Genomic DNA, 15,740 nt, shown 5'->3' on the forward strand with positions numbered 1-15,740 from the left:
CTTTATTTTACGCTCTTTAAATCTTTTGATCCCTTTAACTCATTTTGCTCCCTTTAACTCATTTTGCTCCCTTTAGCTCATTTTGCTCCGTTTAACTCATTTTGCTCCCTTTAACTCATTTTACTCTCTTTAACTCATTTTGCTCCCTTTAACTCATTTTGCTCCCTTTAACTCATGTTGCTCCCTTTAACTCATGTTGCTCCCTTTAACTCATGTTGCTCCCTTTAACCCATTTTGCTCCCTTTAGCTCATTTTGCTCCCTTTAACTCATTTTGCTCCCTTTAACTCATTTTTCTCCCTTTAAGTCATTTTTCTCCCTTTAATTCATTTTTCTCCCTTTAATTCATTTTGCTCCCTTTAACTCATTTTACTCCCTTTAACTCATTTTGATCCCTTTAACTCATTTTGCTCCCTTTAACTCATTTTGATCCCTTTAACTCATTTTGCTCCCTTTAACTCATTTTGATCCCTTTAACTCATTTTGCTCCCTTTAACTCATTTTGATCCCTTTAACTCATTTTGCTCCCTTTAACTCATTTTGCTCCCTTTAACTCATTTTACTCCCTTTAACTCATTTTGATCCCTTTAACTCATTTTGCTCCCTTTAACTCATTTTGCTCCCTTTAACTCATTTTGCTCCCTTTAACTCATTTTGCCCCCTTTAACTCATTCTGCTCCCTTTAACTTATGTTGCTCCCTTTAACTCATTTTGCTCCCTTTAACTCGTTTTGCTCCCTTTAACTCAGTTTTGCTCCCTGTAACTCATTTTACTCCATTTAACTCAGCTTTGCTCCCTTCCAGCTCGTTTTGCTCCCTTTAACTCGATTTGCTCCCTGTAACTCATATTACTCCCTTTAACTCGTTTTGCTCCCTTTCAACTCATTTTGCTCCCTTTAAATCATTTTGCTCCCATTCAACTCATTTTGCTCCCTTTAAATCATTTTGCTCCCATTCAACTCATTTTGCTCCCTTTAACTCAGTTTTGCTCCCATTCAACTTGTTTTGCTCCCTGCAAGTAGTTTTGCTTCCTGCAAATCGCTTTGCTCCCTTCAAGTCATTTTGCTCTTTGCAAGTCATTTTGCTTCCTGCAAGTCGTTTTGCTCCTGCATGTCGTTTTGCTCCCTTAAGTTGTTTTTCTTCCATAAGTCGTTTTGCTCCCTGAAGTCGGTTTGTTCCCCTGCAAGTAATTTTGCTCCCATAAGTCGTTTTTCTCCAATAAGTCGTTTTGCTTCAAGAAGTTGTTTTGCTCCCTGAAGTCTTTATGTTCCCTTAAGTCATTATATTCCATAAGTTCACCAGACTCCTGTACTCATTACATTATGTGACAGTGTCGGACCAAGACATCTTCAGAAGGATGGATTTACAGTTCAGTGGGTGTGGATATATAGACAGGAAAGAGGTGAGGTGAGGTGAGGTACAATGTCTTTAATGAGATAATAGGTTATTAATAAGATATTAGTGAGATAAATGTGTATCAATGATCCTACTCAAATTGATCTTTAACTGAGCAATCAAAAATGTATGTAAATTCTACAAACCACTGCTGCTGTTCAAATTACATGATTTTGTAATCTGTACTAATGCAGATTCAATAATGTTCCTATTGAAAATGTTTTACAATTCGTTATTGAGGAAGCCCTCTTTCAATCAATTTGGTGACAACTTTCTGTTGTCTTTGTGAAATTTTTTTCTTATCTCTTTTGTACATTTTTTGTACTTTCATTAAGAAAGGAGATTTGAACATTAATACAAATGTCCTCAGTCAGAAAGGACTGCACCAGAGCAGCTTGTACTTTAAGACTAAATGTAGAATGGCGAGAGCAACCGCCCAGGTTCCCACAATGGGAATCCTAATCCATTAGGTTGTTGAGTTCCTCAAATTCCAAGTGCACTTTTAAGGGTAACTTATGAGTTTTCACATCAAATTTGATTTGATGTGTACGGCTATGAATCGGGTTTGAATCCAGAAGCAGGCCTTCATTAAAGATCCCAAGAACAGTTTCACCACGTTGCAGGATATATATGGGACAAGTCCTGGCAGTATTGACATTAAGACAGTTATCTTTTCAACAATACCAATTTATTCATAAAAGAACTAAATCTAGTACATGACAACAATCTTGATGTTACGTTAATATCCTTATGTACATTCTTGTATTTGCATAAATAAATAAATAAATAAATAAATAAGTAACACCTTAAAGACAGCTATTCAACAGCCAAGTGTACCATAAACTCCTGTCTATGCCACTCTCAAGTATAACAACAGACTCCTATTTATTGTCGCTTTGGGCTGACTAAATAAACTAACTGAACAATCAGTGCTCACTTAGGACGCAAATTGCAATAAACACTTGCTGCACTCTGCAATTAAATTACAATGAAATCAAAGCAAGGTGAGGTTAGAGACGAACTTTGGTAATCCCAAGTTACTTTAATACTTGTCTCTCCAGATGGCAATCAAACAATAGTATAAAAAGTTACACTAATTGATCTCAGTGATTAATTACATTATTTAACTGTCAACTGGCATTCAGCAACAGGTAGTCTACGTTAATCACAATCGTGTCTCTCAGACACTCAAGCAAGACAGAACACTAATTCGTTGACCATGATTACTCAATCACTTGGATCATCAAGCATTGAGTAATTACACTAATTACTGTAAACAGACCGGTAATTAGTCGAGAACGAATTATATTAACAAAGATGTGACTCAATAGCTTTCCAAACAAGATTGTCAAATTGACGTTGATGACGTTTATTACCCCTAATTAACATGAATGATTAATTACTGTCACACGGACAGATAATTACATCCAGAACGTATTATGTTACTCAAATACGGTTACGTACAACAGATCCCATCAAACCATGTGAATTACTTTGACGCTAAATACCCTTAATTAACTTGAATGACTACCGTCCTACGGACAGATAATTAATCCAAAATGACTTATGTTATCTCAAATACTGTCACCCATGACAGCTAGTCAAAACACTGTGAATTCGCTTTGATGACATTAATTACCTCTAATTAACTTGAGTGATTAATTACTGTCACACGGACAGATAATTACATCCAGAACAAATTATGTTACTCACTCCCTGTTGTCCTCAACAACAGTGCTCAATAACCATGTGAATTTAAACTATGTGGAATCACTTTGATGACATTAATTACCTTTAATTAACTTGTGTGATTAATCACTGTCCTACGGACAGATGACTAATCCAGAACAAATGTACATTAACACAACAGAGCTGTCACCCACGACAACTGGTGTTAATTACCCCTAATTTACTGAAGTAATTACTGTCAACCGGACAGATAATTTATACAGAATGATTTCGTTAAATCAATCTGCCACTCACGACAGCTCTCATCAAACTATATGAATTCCCTTGGTGATGTTAATTACCCCTAATTAACTTCTCACTGAATCCTCAATTAACCAATTCAAGAATTCACCAAGTCCTTGTTGCACAGACAAGCAAAACACAGGTTACACCGATGTCCACAGGTTACACAGTTCAGTAATAATATATATAACTGCCCCAAAATCACACGCAACTCATAGCAATAAATTTCACAGAATTTTAACACTGACACAATAATACATATATCAACACAGTAATTACCAAAACAAGGTGTCACTACTGGTCATCCCTTACTTCTGCTGAATTACTGGATTCACCTGAAATGAAATAAACACATACACGGCAATAATGAATACAGCACGGTATAAATAAACCATACTAATTTATACACAATAGTCCTAGAGACTCGTTTGTGTTCCCAGGTGTAATTCAGTTACACTTTAACAACTTGACTGACAGCCATTCCCTCCAACTGACTGATGTCATTTTTTACAGGTGTATCTCACACAGCTTCTGCTTCTTTCACCTAAATCAGGTGCTGAGGGCAACGACAGCTGGACCCTGACTATGAGTCAGTTCAAAGACTTAAGCACGAAACATAATTAGAGTACTGTGCTATACTCACGTTAATACCGGTCTTCTCTCATTCACACATCCACTCCCATTCATGCACTGAAGCTGCAGTACTGAAGAGCTGGAGATCACCCAAACTTCATCCATGTGGTTATGGAGACCACGGAGTGTGACCCGGTGTTGTGAACACAGGGTGATTGACAAATTTTTCACGTTCCCAGGCGTTGGGCACGGAAACACACAGTAAGTGAGCAAGACCTGTGCTCCTCATTGAGACAGGAATTCGTGTGGACGGCTTGTACACGCACACAATGAGCGATGAGGCTCGTACAGTGTGTGGTGTCGTGAGACCAATGGTGACGTGGTCAGTGGGAATCAAGTGGCGGTAATTCTATGAATTACCACAGGAAGCTTCTGTAACCACTGAGAAAACTTCCTTAATTTCCCATCCTGTCAGGTAGCGTAAAAACAGATGACGATCGATGATAACGGTAAACTCGGATCACACCAACAGTCCAGTTGAGATGCGAGTTGAGACTTTCACTTATCTCAAAAATACCCAGTTAATCTCCCACACTGTGCAAACTGAATTATGACAGCAATTCGGAAGCAGGAATCAGAACTGATAAATTGTTGTTGATGCTGCATGGACGGAGATTGTTGCTAATTGGCCGGTTAACACAATCTTCTCATGTCCATTCAACACAGTCGCAACACGCAGAATGCTTGAGGATCTGGCGGTAACTCAGACCCGCTCCTCCCCCTCTGTGCTGCTATAAATCACAGGGCTTCCCCTTGTCATGTGGTGCCCTGGGGTGATGTCACTGCCTGCCAGCCATGTGCTGGACTCAGCGAGACCATTGGTTTTATGACTGCAAGCTCCCTGCTTGCAGCTCACTGTACACATTTTCATGTAAAACATGCTAATGTCTGTATCTCTGTATCTCTGCTCACAGATGTGCTACTGCAGCCACTGTAGCCTCACTGGACAGCCCTGGATCTCTGCTTCATACAGATACCAAATAAGAGACAACTTGGGGTAGAATTACAGAAATCTAGGAAGAATGCACAACTGTGCACTATGTCCTGAGTGTACAGTAACGGTTTGCACTCCAACACAGTCCAGAAAGCTAGCTAGAAATTCCATCCTTTCACACTTTACAAGGTATTTTGTAAATGACAATTATCACTATGAGGACTTTTTTTTTTACTAACAGTTTTCCAACGGTATTTTCGTAATTAAATAATACATGTACAGTACTATATCAAAACGTTTGAAGGCCTTGACAATATTTTCTAACCCAGAAAAAATATGGTAAACATAACACATTTTTTTTAAGAATTTTCTCATTGCATATATTACTGTGTATATGTACGACCTGCTTCTCTATGGTAAACTTAAAAAAAACTCAGTGGATAACAAAGCTTGAGACCAATAGAATCAATATTCTTGAACTCTTCATCGAAGCATTCTGGACTAACAACCCGAAGAGCTCTTAGATACATAGAGAAATTTTTTTATTGTTTCACATTGTATCTATGTCCTGAGAAATAACAAACATAAAACAAATTATTTGTAGGCTCTCTGTAAACACTAAACTTTAGTGAAAATTCTTCCCTATGAATAAGTATTTCTCAAAAATTACCCCTGGAATATTCCATGGTTTAGATATGTTGATGATATTTTGTGCCTACAAATGTAAATTCAGATGAATTTGTAGCTAAACTTAATGATCAAGTCATCTCAATAAAAATTACAATGATAAATGAGACTGTAATTCATAAATGTTAGCCATTTTTAAATATACTTATTTATGGGGAAAATTTTTCACTGAAGTTTAGTGTTTACAGAAAGCCTAGAAATAATTTATCGTATGTTCATTATTTCTGGGACATAGATACCATGTGAAAGAATTAATTTTTTCCTCTATGTATCCAAAAGCTCTTTGGGTTGTTAGTCCAGAATTCTTGGATGAAGAGTTTAAGAATAATGATGCTATTGGTCCCAAGCTTTGTTATCCTCTGAGTTTTTTTTTAAGTTTGCCATAGCAAAGCACATCGTACATATTATAATAATATATGCAGTGAGAAAATTTGCCTCAAAAATGTGTCTTTTACCATATTTTTCTGGGCTTGATATTGTCAAGGCCTTGAAACTTTTTGTTATACATGTATTGTTTAATTACAAAAATACTGTTGGAAAACTATTACTGTAGTTAGGAAACAGTCCTTGTAGTGATAATTGTGTCATTTACAAAATAACTTGTAAAGACTGTAATAGATTCCTTGTAGGGCAAACATCCAAAGATTTGAAATTTAGAATTTTGCAACATAAATACTCTGTAAGACACGGCTAATTGTCTAATGCTTTGTTTGTTCATTCTACAGAAAGTTCTCACCAAATTGATATGGAGAGGGCTTCCTCGATAACAAATTGTAAAAGTATTTTCAATAGGAACATTATTGAATATGCTTTAATATAGAATACAGAATCATGTAATTTGAACGTTAACAGTGGTTTGTATAATTTATATTTTATGATTGATCAGTTATAGGGCAATTGTTGTAGGATCATTGATACACATTTATCTCACTAATACCGTATTAATGTCCCATTATCTTTTATCTCATTTCATCTCACCTCACCTCCTTCTGGCCTATATATCCACACTCACTGAACTGTAAATCCATCCTTCTGAAGTTGTACAGTATTATAAAATACGAAAGTACTTAAGGAAATTCCTGTCTTAATCCTTCCTTCGTGGTCTGACATTGTTCATCCAACCCATCCTCTTAAAAATAACGTCACTTTTTGCTCGTATGCGCGCTATAGCCAAATTTGGATGTAATTTGAAATGAAATCAACTCACAAAAGTAACGTACTGTTTCGTTTTCTGTTTGAGTCGTCGGCTTACTCGGCAAGCTTAGAAGAGGCAATTTTCCGTTAACGTTTTTCATACAGTTTTGAAACTTTGAGAATTTCCTGCCCACCTAACCTATCAAAGGACCCTTAACTTACTGTTGTTGAAAAAAAAAATCCAAATTTATATTCTTTTTTTTCATTTTCAAATTACGTCCATATTCGGCCATACGGGTAAACGGCCAAAAGCGATGTTCTTTTTAAGAGGACAGGTTGATTCATCACATGTTAATTTCTTAGTGATTTACACACATTACACTACATGTACATTAATTTCCCTGTACAGTATTCTATACTCATTATAATTTCTGTTCTGTGTACTCATTATGCACTTCTCATTATACTCATTTACTCCTTGTTCCCATTACACAACTCTTCTTTTGTGCCTGGACTTATTCTGGCCTTGGAATTCCTCTCTTAATAGACTGCAAGCCAAATTCATGTCTAGTTCAGTTTTAATTCCCATTCGGTAGTATGCCTCTGCTTTGTCAAACTCTATTATTTCTTCAGGTGAAGGCACCACTCCAAGTTATGTATTCTAACTTTGGTTTGATGAATGTTATCAGTGAAAAAAATAACAATATTTTTCTTTATAATTTGTAGATTTGTGTTTGTATTCTTTACTAGATTGATTTTTTTTTAAATAGATTTAGTTATCACAAAACAAAACTTGCCCCAAGCTGGGTTTGGGGAGTAGAACTCCTTTGGAAATCAACTCCAGGTAAACTTCAGAAATTGTGGAATAAAATGAATGCAAATGTCAAATCATATTTCTTCCTTTACAGACTTGGGGTGCCAGACTTCATGTCTAAATGGGGGGACGTGTCAAGGGAATCGATGTGTGTGCCGTTTAGGCTTTAGAGGGGAACACTGTGCTGAACGTAAGTAACACAACATGGTAGTACTCTGCTCAACATAATTTTTCTATTTATTTATTTATTTATTTATTTATTAATTTATTTATTTATTTATTTATTTATTTATTTATTTATTTATTTATTTATTTATTTATTTATATACAAGAAGGACATTGGGTTCATGAGAGTACAGAGACTTTAAGTTTTACGTTCTTGTAAAGCATGCATAGCGTTTCGGGCAGATCCTTAATCTATCATATAATTCAAATGTTTATTCAGGTAAAGTACATACATAAAAGATGGGATACAAATATTGATGAATTTATAGATAGAGCTAGTACATACAATGCCTAAAGCCACTATTACGCAAAGCGTTTCGGGCAGGAAAAACACTGAAGACTAAAACTTAATACTAATTGAGATTAAAGTATAAAATGTGTTGAGAAAATATAAAAATAAAAAAGGGGGGAACATGGCAGAAAAACAGCAAAAAATACAATTTGGTCGATAAACAGCATTGTTTAAAAAAAAATAACAGACATGGGTTGACATTATAGGGGTAAGGTAGGTTACAGGGAGTTATTTAGGTAGTGCTTAGTTTTTATCTTAAACTGGTTGAGAGAGGTATAGTCTTTAACATGATTGGGAAGGTCATTCTACATTCTGGGTCCCTTGATTTGTAGAGCATTTCTAGTTTGATTAAGTCGTACTCTTGGAATATCAAAAAGGTATTTGTTTCTGGTATGGTGCTCATGGGTTCTGTTACAACCTTCAATGAAGCTTTTAAGGTCAGGATTGACATTACAGTTCAGTGTTTTATATAATATATATAATACACATGAGAGGATGTGCAGTGACTTAATATCTAACATATTCAGAGATTTGAGTAGGGGTACTGAGTGATGTCTGGGGCCAGAGTTGGATATTGTCCTAACAGCAGCTTTGTGTTGAGTAATTAGAGGACATAAATGATTTTGGGTAGTAGAACCCCAAGCACAAATACCATAGTTGAGATAAGGATAGATGAGAGAGTAATAGAGTGTCACCAGGGCAGGGCGAGGTACATAATATCTGATCTTAGAAAGAATGCCAACAGTTTTTTAAACTTTTTTTTCTATATTTAGAATGTGCCCCTGGAAATTCAGCTTGTGGACAATGAGAACATCAAGGAATTTGCCATCTACTTTGTTACAAATTTGGGTATTGTTTATCCTGAGATTTATTTGATTTGAGGAATTTTTTGAGAATTTTAAGAAGGTAATTTCTAGCAAAATTTAACAATGTTTACAGGTGCATTGTAAGAAAGTACAAAAATACATTGAAAGAAAGTACAAAATTCATTGCAAGAAGGTACAAAAGTGCATTGTAAGAAAGTACAAAAAGAAATTGTATAAGAAATTTGACAAAAAAAGTAGGTACATTGAAGTAAATTTAAGGGTAATCCACAGGTACATTTTAGCGTAATTTGAGGATTATTGCAAGATATGTAGCAAACTATGTGTATAATATGATACAAGATAGCAGCAATGTTTACAAGTTGTATGGCATAGGTAAATATATTGGAGAATTGGGTAGCACTAGATACAGTGTGAGTTTCAAGCACTAGGTAGGAAACTATGAAGATGAAATTAGGTACTTTATGGTTTTATTTTTGAATAAGGCAAAAGTTTGACTGGTTTCAATTTGTTAGGGAGTGAGTTCCATAGACCAGGTCCCTTTATTTGCATAAAGTGTTTACATAGATTAAGTTTGACTCTGGGGATATCAAAGAGATATTTATGTCTGGTGTGGTGATTATGTGTTCTAATACATCTGTCCAGGAAGAGTTTCAGAACAGGGTTTTCACTTAAGAAAAGGGTTTTGTAAATGTAACTGGCACAAGAGAATGTGTGGAGTGAATTTATGTTTAGCATGTTTAGATTTAAATAGGGAGAGCTGTGTGTTGTCTGAAAGCAGATGGGCTTGAGGTAGTTTGCAGAGGTTGAACCCCATGCACAGATACAATAAGTAAGATAGGGATAGATTAGTGCATAATATAGTGAGAGGAGAGCAGAGTAAGGTACATAATATCTGATTTTAGAGAGTATACCAACTGTATTAGAGACTTTCTTAGTTATGTGTTGTATGTGGGTGCTGAAGATGAGTCGCTTGTCTAAGTATAGGCCAAGGAACTTTCCATCATTTTTATTGCTGATGTTAACATTGTCTATCTGAAGCTGAATTGCATTTGTTGATTTGCTTCCAAATAAGATGTAGTAGGTCTTTTCTATGTTTAGTGTGAGTTTGTTGGTTGACATCCATAAGTGGACTTTTTTAATTCATTATTTGCAACATTATTTAATATGTGTGGGTTGGGGTCTGAGTAGATGAGGGTAGTATCATCAGCAAACAATATAGGTTTAAGCATGTTAGAGACATTAGGCAGATCATTGATGTATATAAGAAATAGGAGGAGTCCTAGGAAGCTGCCTTATGGCACCCCTACGGTTAATGGTAGAGTGGGAGAGGTTATATCATTGATGGCTACATATTGGTATCTGTCACTAAGATAGGATCAGATACAGTTCAGGGCAAGGCCTCGGATTCCATAATGGTGAAATTTAAGTAAGGGGTAGTTATGGTTAACAGTATCAAAGGCCTTTCTCAGGTCAATGAAGAGTCCAATGGGAAACTCATTTTTGTCTGTGCTCCTTAAAGTAACACTTAAGGGAGCACTGTACTGAATATTTGTAAAAACATGGGAGTACTGTACTGAATGTAAATAGCACTTAACATGGGAGCACTGTTAGGATAGACAATGTTAACATTACTAATAAAAATGAGGGGAAGTTCCTTAGCCTATACATTGACAGATCTGTCCAAAATGCTATGAGTGTTAGTGCCTTTGTAAGAATGTAAAAAATAACAATCTTATGTAATCTCACCAACCCACTATTCCTTCTTGCAAATAAATTATTATTATTATTATTATTATTATTATTATTATTATTATTATTATTATTATTATTATTATTATTATTATTATTATTATTATTATTATTCAGTTATTATTATGGGAGGACTGTATTGAATGTAAATAACACTTAACATGGGAGCACTGTGCTGAACATAGATAACACTTAACATGGGAGCACTATGGTGAACATAAGTAACACTTAACAGAGGAGCACTGTGCTGAGGATAAATATTATCCCACCAGGCTTCCTAGGGATGCACTAATAATGAACATGAGTAATACTTCAGAAGGAGACATTGGCAAAATGCAAGCACAGTAATACTGTACAAGAGAGCACTGTGCTGAATACAGGCAATATCTCGCATGATAAATTATCTGAAGTTCTTGCACTTTGTCCATGTTTTGCTTTTAGTAAAAATGTAGCCTAAAATCATAAATGGTGACACTTCTGTTACCCTGTATTGAAAATTATATTTAGTACAGTATTATGAAAATGACCTACCTACAGTGTGTAAAAATATATTGTCATACATGCCAGTTACAGTACAAGTTATAGGGTTGCTAGTTATAGGGTTGTCTTACCTTCTATCATTATAATTAATTAAAAGGTCTGTCAGATAAAGTGTAAAATTTAATGTTAAGTAACATCATCTGTGATCCTTTTGTGCTGCTGCTGCTCACAAGATGAGTATGGGGTGCACAATAACCTAGCAGCAGCAATACCAAATATTTAGTGGGAAGTACTTTGCAACATGTAAATAATATATTGGCAATCTTCATAATGAAACACTGTGCCAAATGTAAATATGGTAATGGTTGTTCAGGATTTGAAATGATAAATGTGAGTAATATCTATGCACATTTAACATGGAATTACTGTGCTGAATATAAGTGATATCTCGGCAGGCTCCATTAGTCATTATACACTCTGTCCTTATTAAACCACACTATTTTTATTGCAAAACATTCTTGATTGGCCCTCATGTAATTAAACCACATCTAGTTTGTATATACATTTACTAATTTCTGTTTATTCCTTCAGCTGTGTGCCAGGAGCCATGCTTAAATGGTGGTCGGTGTGTGGGACCAGATCGCTGTGCATGTGTGTATGGGTTCACGGGCAGGCGCTGTGAAGCAGGTACATATCTCCTTTCATATTATCTCGTATAGTATTCTGTATAATTTTAACTCTAGAAAATGGTACATATGTGCAAAATTGACCATTGAGTGTTGGGGCGAGGTTGGGTTAAAAGTCTCACGACTTCCAACCTTTTTTGTACAGTCAGTATAATCTAGTTGGTATAGTTTCTGGGTTCGAATCTTTCTGGGGTCAGGAGTTTTCAGTTCCGTATTGGCTTGGGGACCATTCAAGCTTCTTTGCATTTGTGTTACTCACATGGCCCCAACAGCAAGGTGATTCAATTAAATATCTGTACCCTATTATTCTGTGTACCTGCACACAGAAATAACATCACATGAGACCAGAAGGCATAACAGGATGTGCAGAATATCCCCCGTTGAAGAGCATAGATCCAATAGGTACTCTGAGAGAGAACTCTTATCAACATCAAAGGCCTGAGACTGTTCAACACGCTTTAACTACACATAAGGGACATAACTGGCCGACCCCTCATAGTGTTCAAGAGAGAACTCGACAAACACCTCCAAAGGAAACCTGATCAACCAGGCTGTGATTCATATGGCAGACTGCGAGCAACCGCATCCAACAGCCTGGTTAACCAGTTCAGCAATCAGGAGGCCTGGTCGACAACCGGGCTGTGGGGACGCTAAACCCTTAAAACACCTCAAGGGACCTACTGCCCTCACACGGATCCCGCAGTCTCTCTGAGACACAAACCGGGGTTTTACACAATTCCCCCATGCACCCAAGCTCTGTCATCAAGCTGTTCTATCTCTACGCCCTTACTTCAATACACACAGAAATCACAATAGCGTGATACATCAAATGAACAAATCCACATGGGCCATGATGAGGGTTCGAACCTATGTCTGGGATGATCCCAGACGCACCTTAGTCGATTGTGCCATGGCATGGTATCACGCCACCATGTATCACGCTATTGTGATTTCTGTGTGTATTGAAGTAAGTGTGAAGAGGTAGAACAGCCTGTTGAGAGAGCCCTGGTGCATGGGGAAATTGTGTAAAACCCCAGTTTGTCTCAGAGAGACTGCGAGATCCGTGTGAGGGCAGTACCGCTTCCGGTTGCAATTCTTTTACTATGTCGTGGCTCAATCGATTAAGGCATATCTGGGATCATCTCAGATGTAGGTTCGAATCCTCATCACGGCCATTGTGGATTTGTTCATTTGATGTCTTTTGGCCACTCGACCATGACGACCGTACAAAAGATGATGGTAGCTGAGGATATTTGCACATCATCCCGACGGCACTTTGATGGTAATCTTGGGCATAGTTATTTTATCAAATCACCTCATTTTTAGGGGCCACATGAGCAACACAAATGTGAACAAGCCTGAATGGTCCCCTGGCTTATATGCAACTGAAAACTCCACACCCCAGAAGTGACTCGAACCCATACTGCCAGGAGCACTATGCAACTGGTGTACAGGACACACACACACACACTTACACACACACAAGTGTGTTACACATACAAGTGTAATAGTGAAAGTATTGGAAAAGCTAATCAAAACTAAATGGGTAGAACACCTGGAGAGAAATGATATAATATCAGACAGACAGTATGGTTTTCGATCTGGAAGATCCTGTGTATCGAATTTACTCAGTTTCTATGATCGAGCCACATAGATATTACAGGAAAGAGATGGTTGGGTTGACTGCATCTATCTGGACCTAAAAAAGGCTTTCGACAGAGTTCCACATAAGAGGTTGTTCTGGAAACTGGAAAATATTGGAGGGGTGACAGGTAAGCTTCTATCATGGATGAAAAATTTTCTGACTGATAGAAAAATGAGGGCAGTAATCAGAGGCAATGTATCGGAATGGAGAAATGTCACAAGTGGAGTACCACAGGGTTCAGTTCTTGCACCAGTGATGTTTATTGTGTACATAAATGATCTACCAGTTGGTATACAGAATTATATGAACATGTTTGCTGATGATGCTAAGATAATAGGAAGGATAAGAAATTTAGATGATTGTCATGCCCTTCAAGAAGACCTGGACAAAATAAGTGTATGGAGCACCACCTGGCAAATGGAATTTAATGTTAATAAATGTCATGTGATGGAATGTGGAACAGGAGAACATAGACCCCATACAACCTATATATTATGTGAGAAATCTTTAAAGAATTCTGATAAAGAAAGAGATCTAGGGGTGGTTCTAGATAGAAAACTATCACCTGAGGACCACATAAAGAATATTGTGCAAGGAGCCTATGCGATGCTTTCTAACTTCAGAATTGCATTTAAATACATGGATGGCGATATACTAAAGAAATTGTTCATGACTTTTATTAGGCCAAAGCTAGAATATGCAGTTGTTGTGTGGTGCCCATATCTTAAGAAGCACATCAACAAACTGGAAAAGGTGCAAAGACATGCTACGAAGTGGCTCCCAGAACTGAAGGGCAAGAGCTACGAGGAGAGGTTGGAAGCGTTAAACATGCCAAAACTAGAAGACAGAAGAAAAAGAGGTGATATGATCACTACATACAAAATAGTAACAGGAATTGATAAAATCGACAGGGAAGATTTCCTGAGACCTGGCACTTCAGAACAAGAGGTCATAGATTTAAACTAGCTAAACACAGATGCCGAAGAAATATAAGAAAATTCACCTTCGCAAATAGAGTGGTAGACGGTTGGAACAAGTAAGTGAGAAGGTGGTGGAGGCCAAGACCGTCAGTAGTTTCAAAGCGTTATATGACAAAGAGTGCTGGGAAGACGGGACACCACGAGCGTAGCTCTCATCCTGTAACTACACTTAGGTAATTACACTTAGGTAATTACACACACACTGTATATATGTATATATAATAGTATTGGGCATGTTTGTTAAACATGCATATTTATCAAAATACAGCAAAATAATATTTTTTGATAGGAGTTGCAGAATAAACTTAACTAATGGCTTTCTTATTCATTCAAGGTAGTAATGTTGTGGTTTTATGCATTTATATGATATTAAGTCGATGTTTTGCCAGATTACAGAACGGGCCCATGTTTTACAAAAGTTCAACACGACATGTGCCAGGGTCAGCTGCCAGGTGTAGTCTGCACAAAGCAGTTGTGCTGTGCCACCATCGGCAAGGCTTGGGGACATCCCTGTGAACACTGTCCAGAACGACTTGACTGTAATAAGGGATATTTGAAGAATATTCACAGTTTACAGTGTGTTGGTATGTTTTTGAACATTTATAGTACTGTGCTTATTCATAGTTATTGTAAAAGTGATATTATGGCTCATTTCCAAATACTGTACTGTACAGCGGAACCTTGGTATTCAAACTTAATTCATTCCAGAAGATCGTTCGAGTGATAATCTGTTTGAATATTGAATAATTTTTTCCCATATGGAATAATGTAAATTGAATTAATCCATTCCAGACCACAAAAAGTACACATATAAACACAAGAAATAAATAAAATAAATGCAAATTTATTCTCACTTGTACTTTGGAGAATTGATAGTGTATGTGGAAGGTGATGAGGAAGAGGAAAGATGAGATGTTATTGTTTAGCATGTGTTCCCCCTACCATAAGAACATCAGGTAATTCATGACTGGCTTTGAACACTTAACTGTCAGCACTCATTCCAGGTTTTTCCTAATGTGTTCACCATGCAGTTGTTGTGCTTTTTTACAAATGATGACCTCAGATATATTATCACAGGCCAACTGTTTGTTCATTTATCCAAATCAACAACAATTTCTCATCCTCTTCAATTGTCTGATATTTTTGTTTTGTAACTGCTTTCACTCCTTTAGCAACATCAACTGCTTTAATGTCCTCTTTATTTTGAAGTATCATACTGATCATAGATTTAGGCATACCAAACTTTTTAGCAAGAACAGACAGCCGGGCATCACTTTCATATTTTGCTATG

At 36.7% G+C, this 15,740-nt stretch overlaps 1 protein-coding gene across 1 annotated transcript in view; it reads left to right on the forward strand.

Moving 5' to 3' along the window:
• Positions 1-15,740, forward strand: part of LOC123745507 (fibrillin-2) — a 196,791-nt gene that overhangs the window by 21,157 nt on the left and 159,894 nt on the right. Inside the window, 3 exon segments of the mRNA XM_069322332.1 lie at positions 7,646-7,755; positions 11,730-11,825; positions 14,839-15,033. Of these exon segments, the coding sequence (XP_069178433.1) occupies positions 7,646-7,755; positions 11,730-11,825; positions 14,839-15,033 (401 nt within the window).

This window comes from Procambarus clarkii, chromosome 10 (assembly GCF_040958095.1).
Source record: "Procambarus clarkii isolate CNS0578487 chromosome 10, FALCON_Pclarkii_2.0, whole genome shotgun sequence".
In the NCBI taxonomy this organism is placed as follows: Eukaryota; Metazoa; Arthropoda; class Malacostraca; order Decapoda; family Cambaridae; genus Procambarus; species Procambarus clarkii.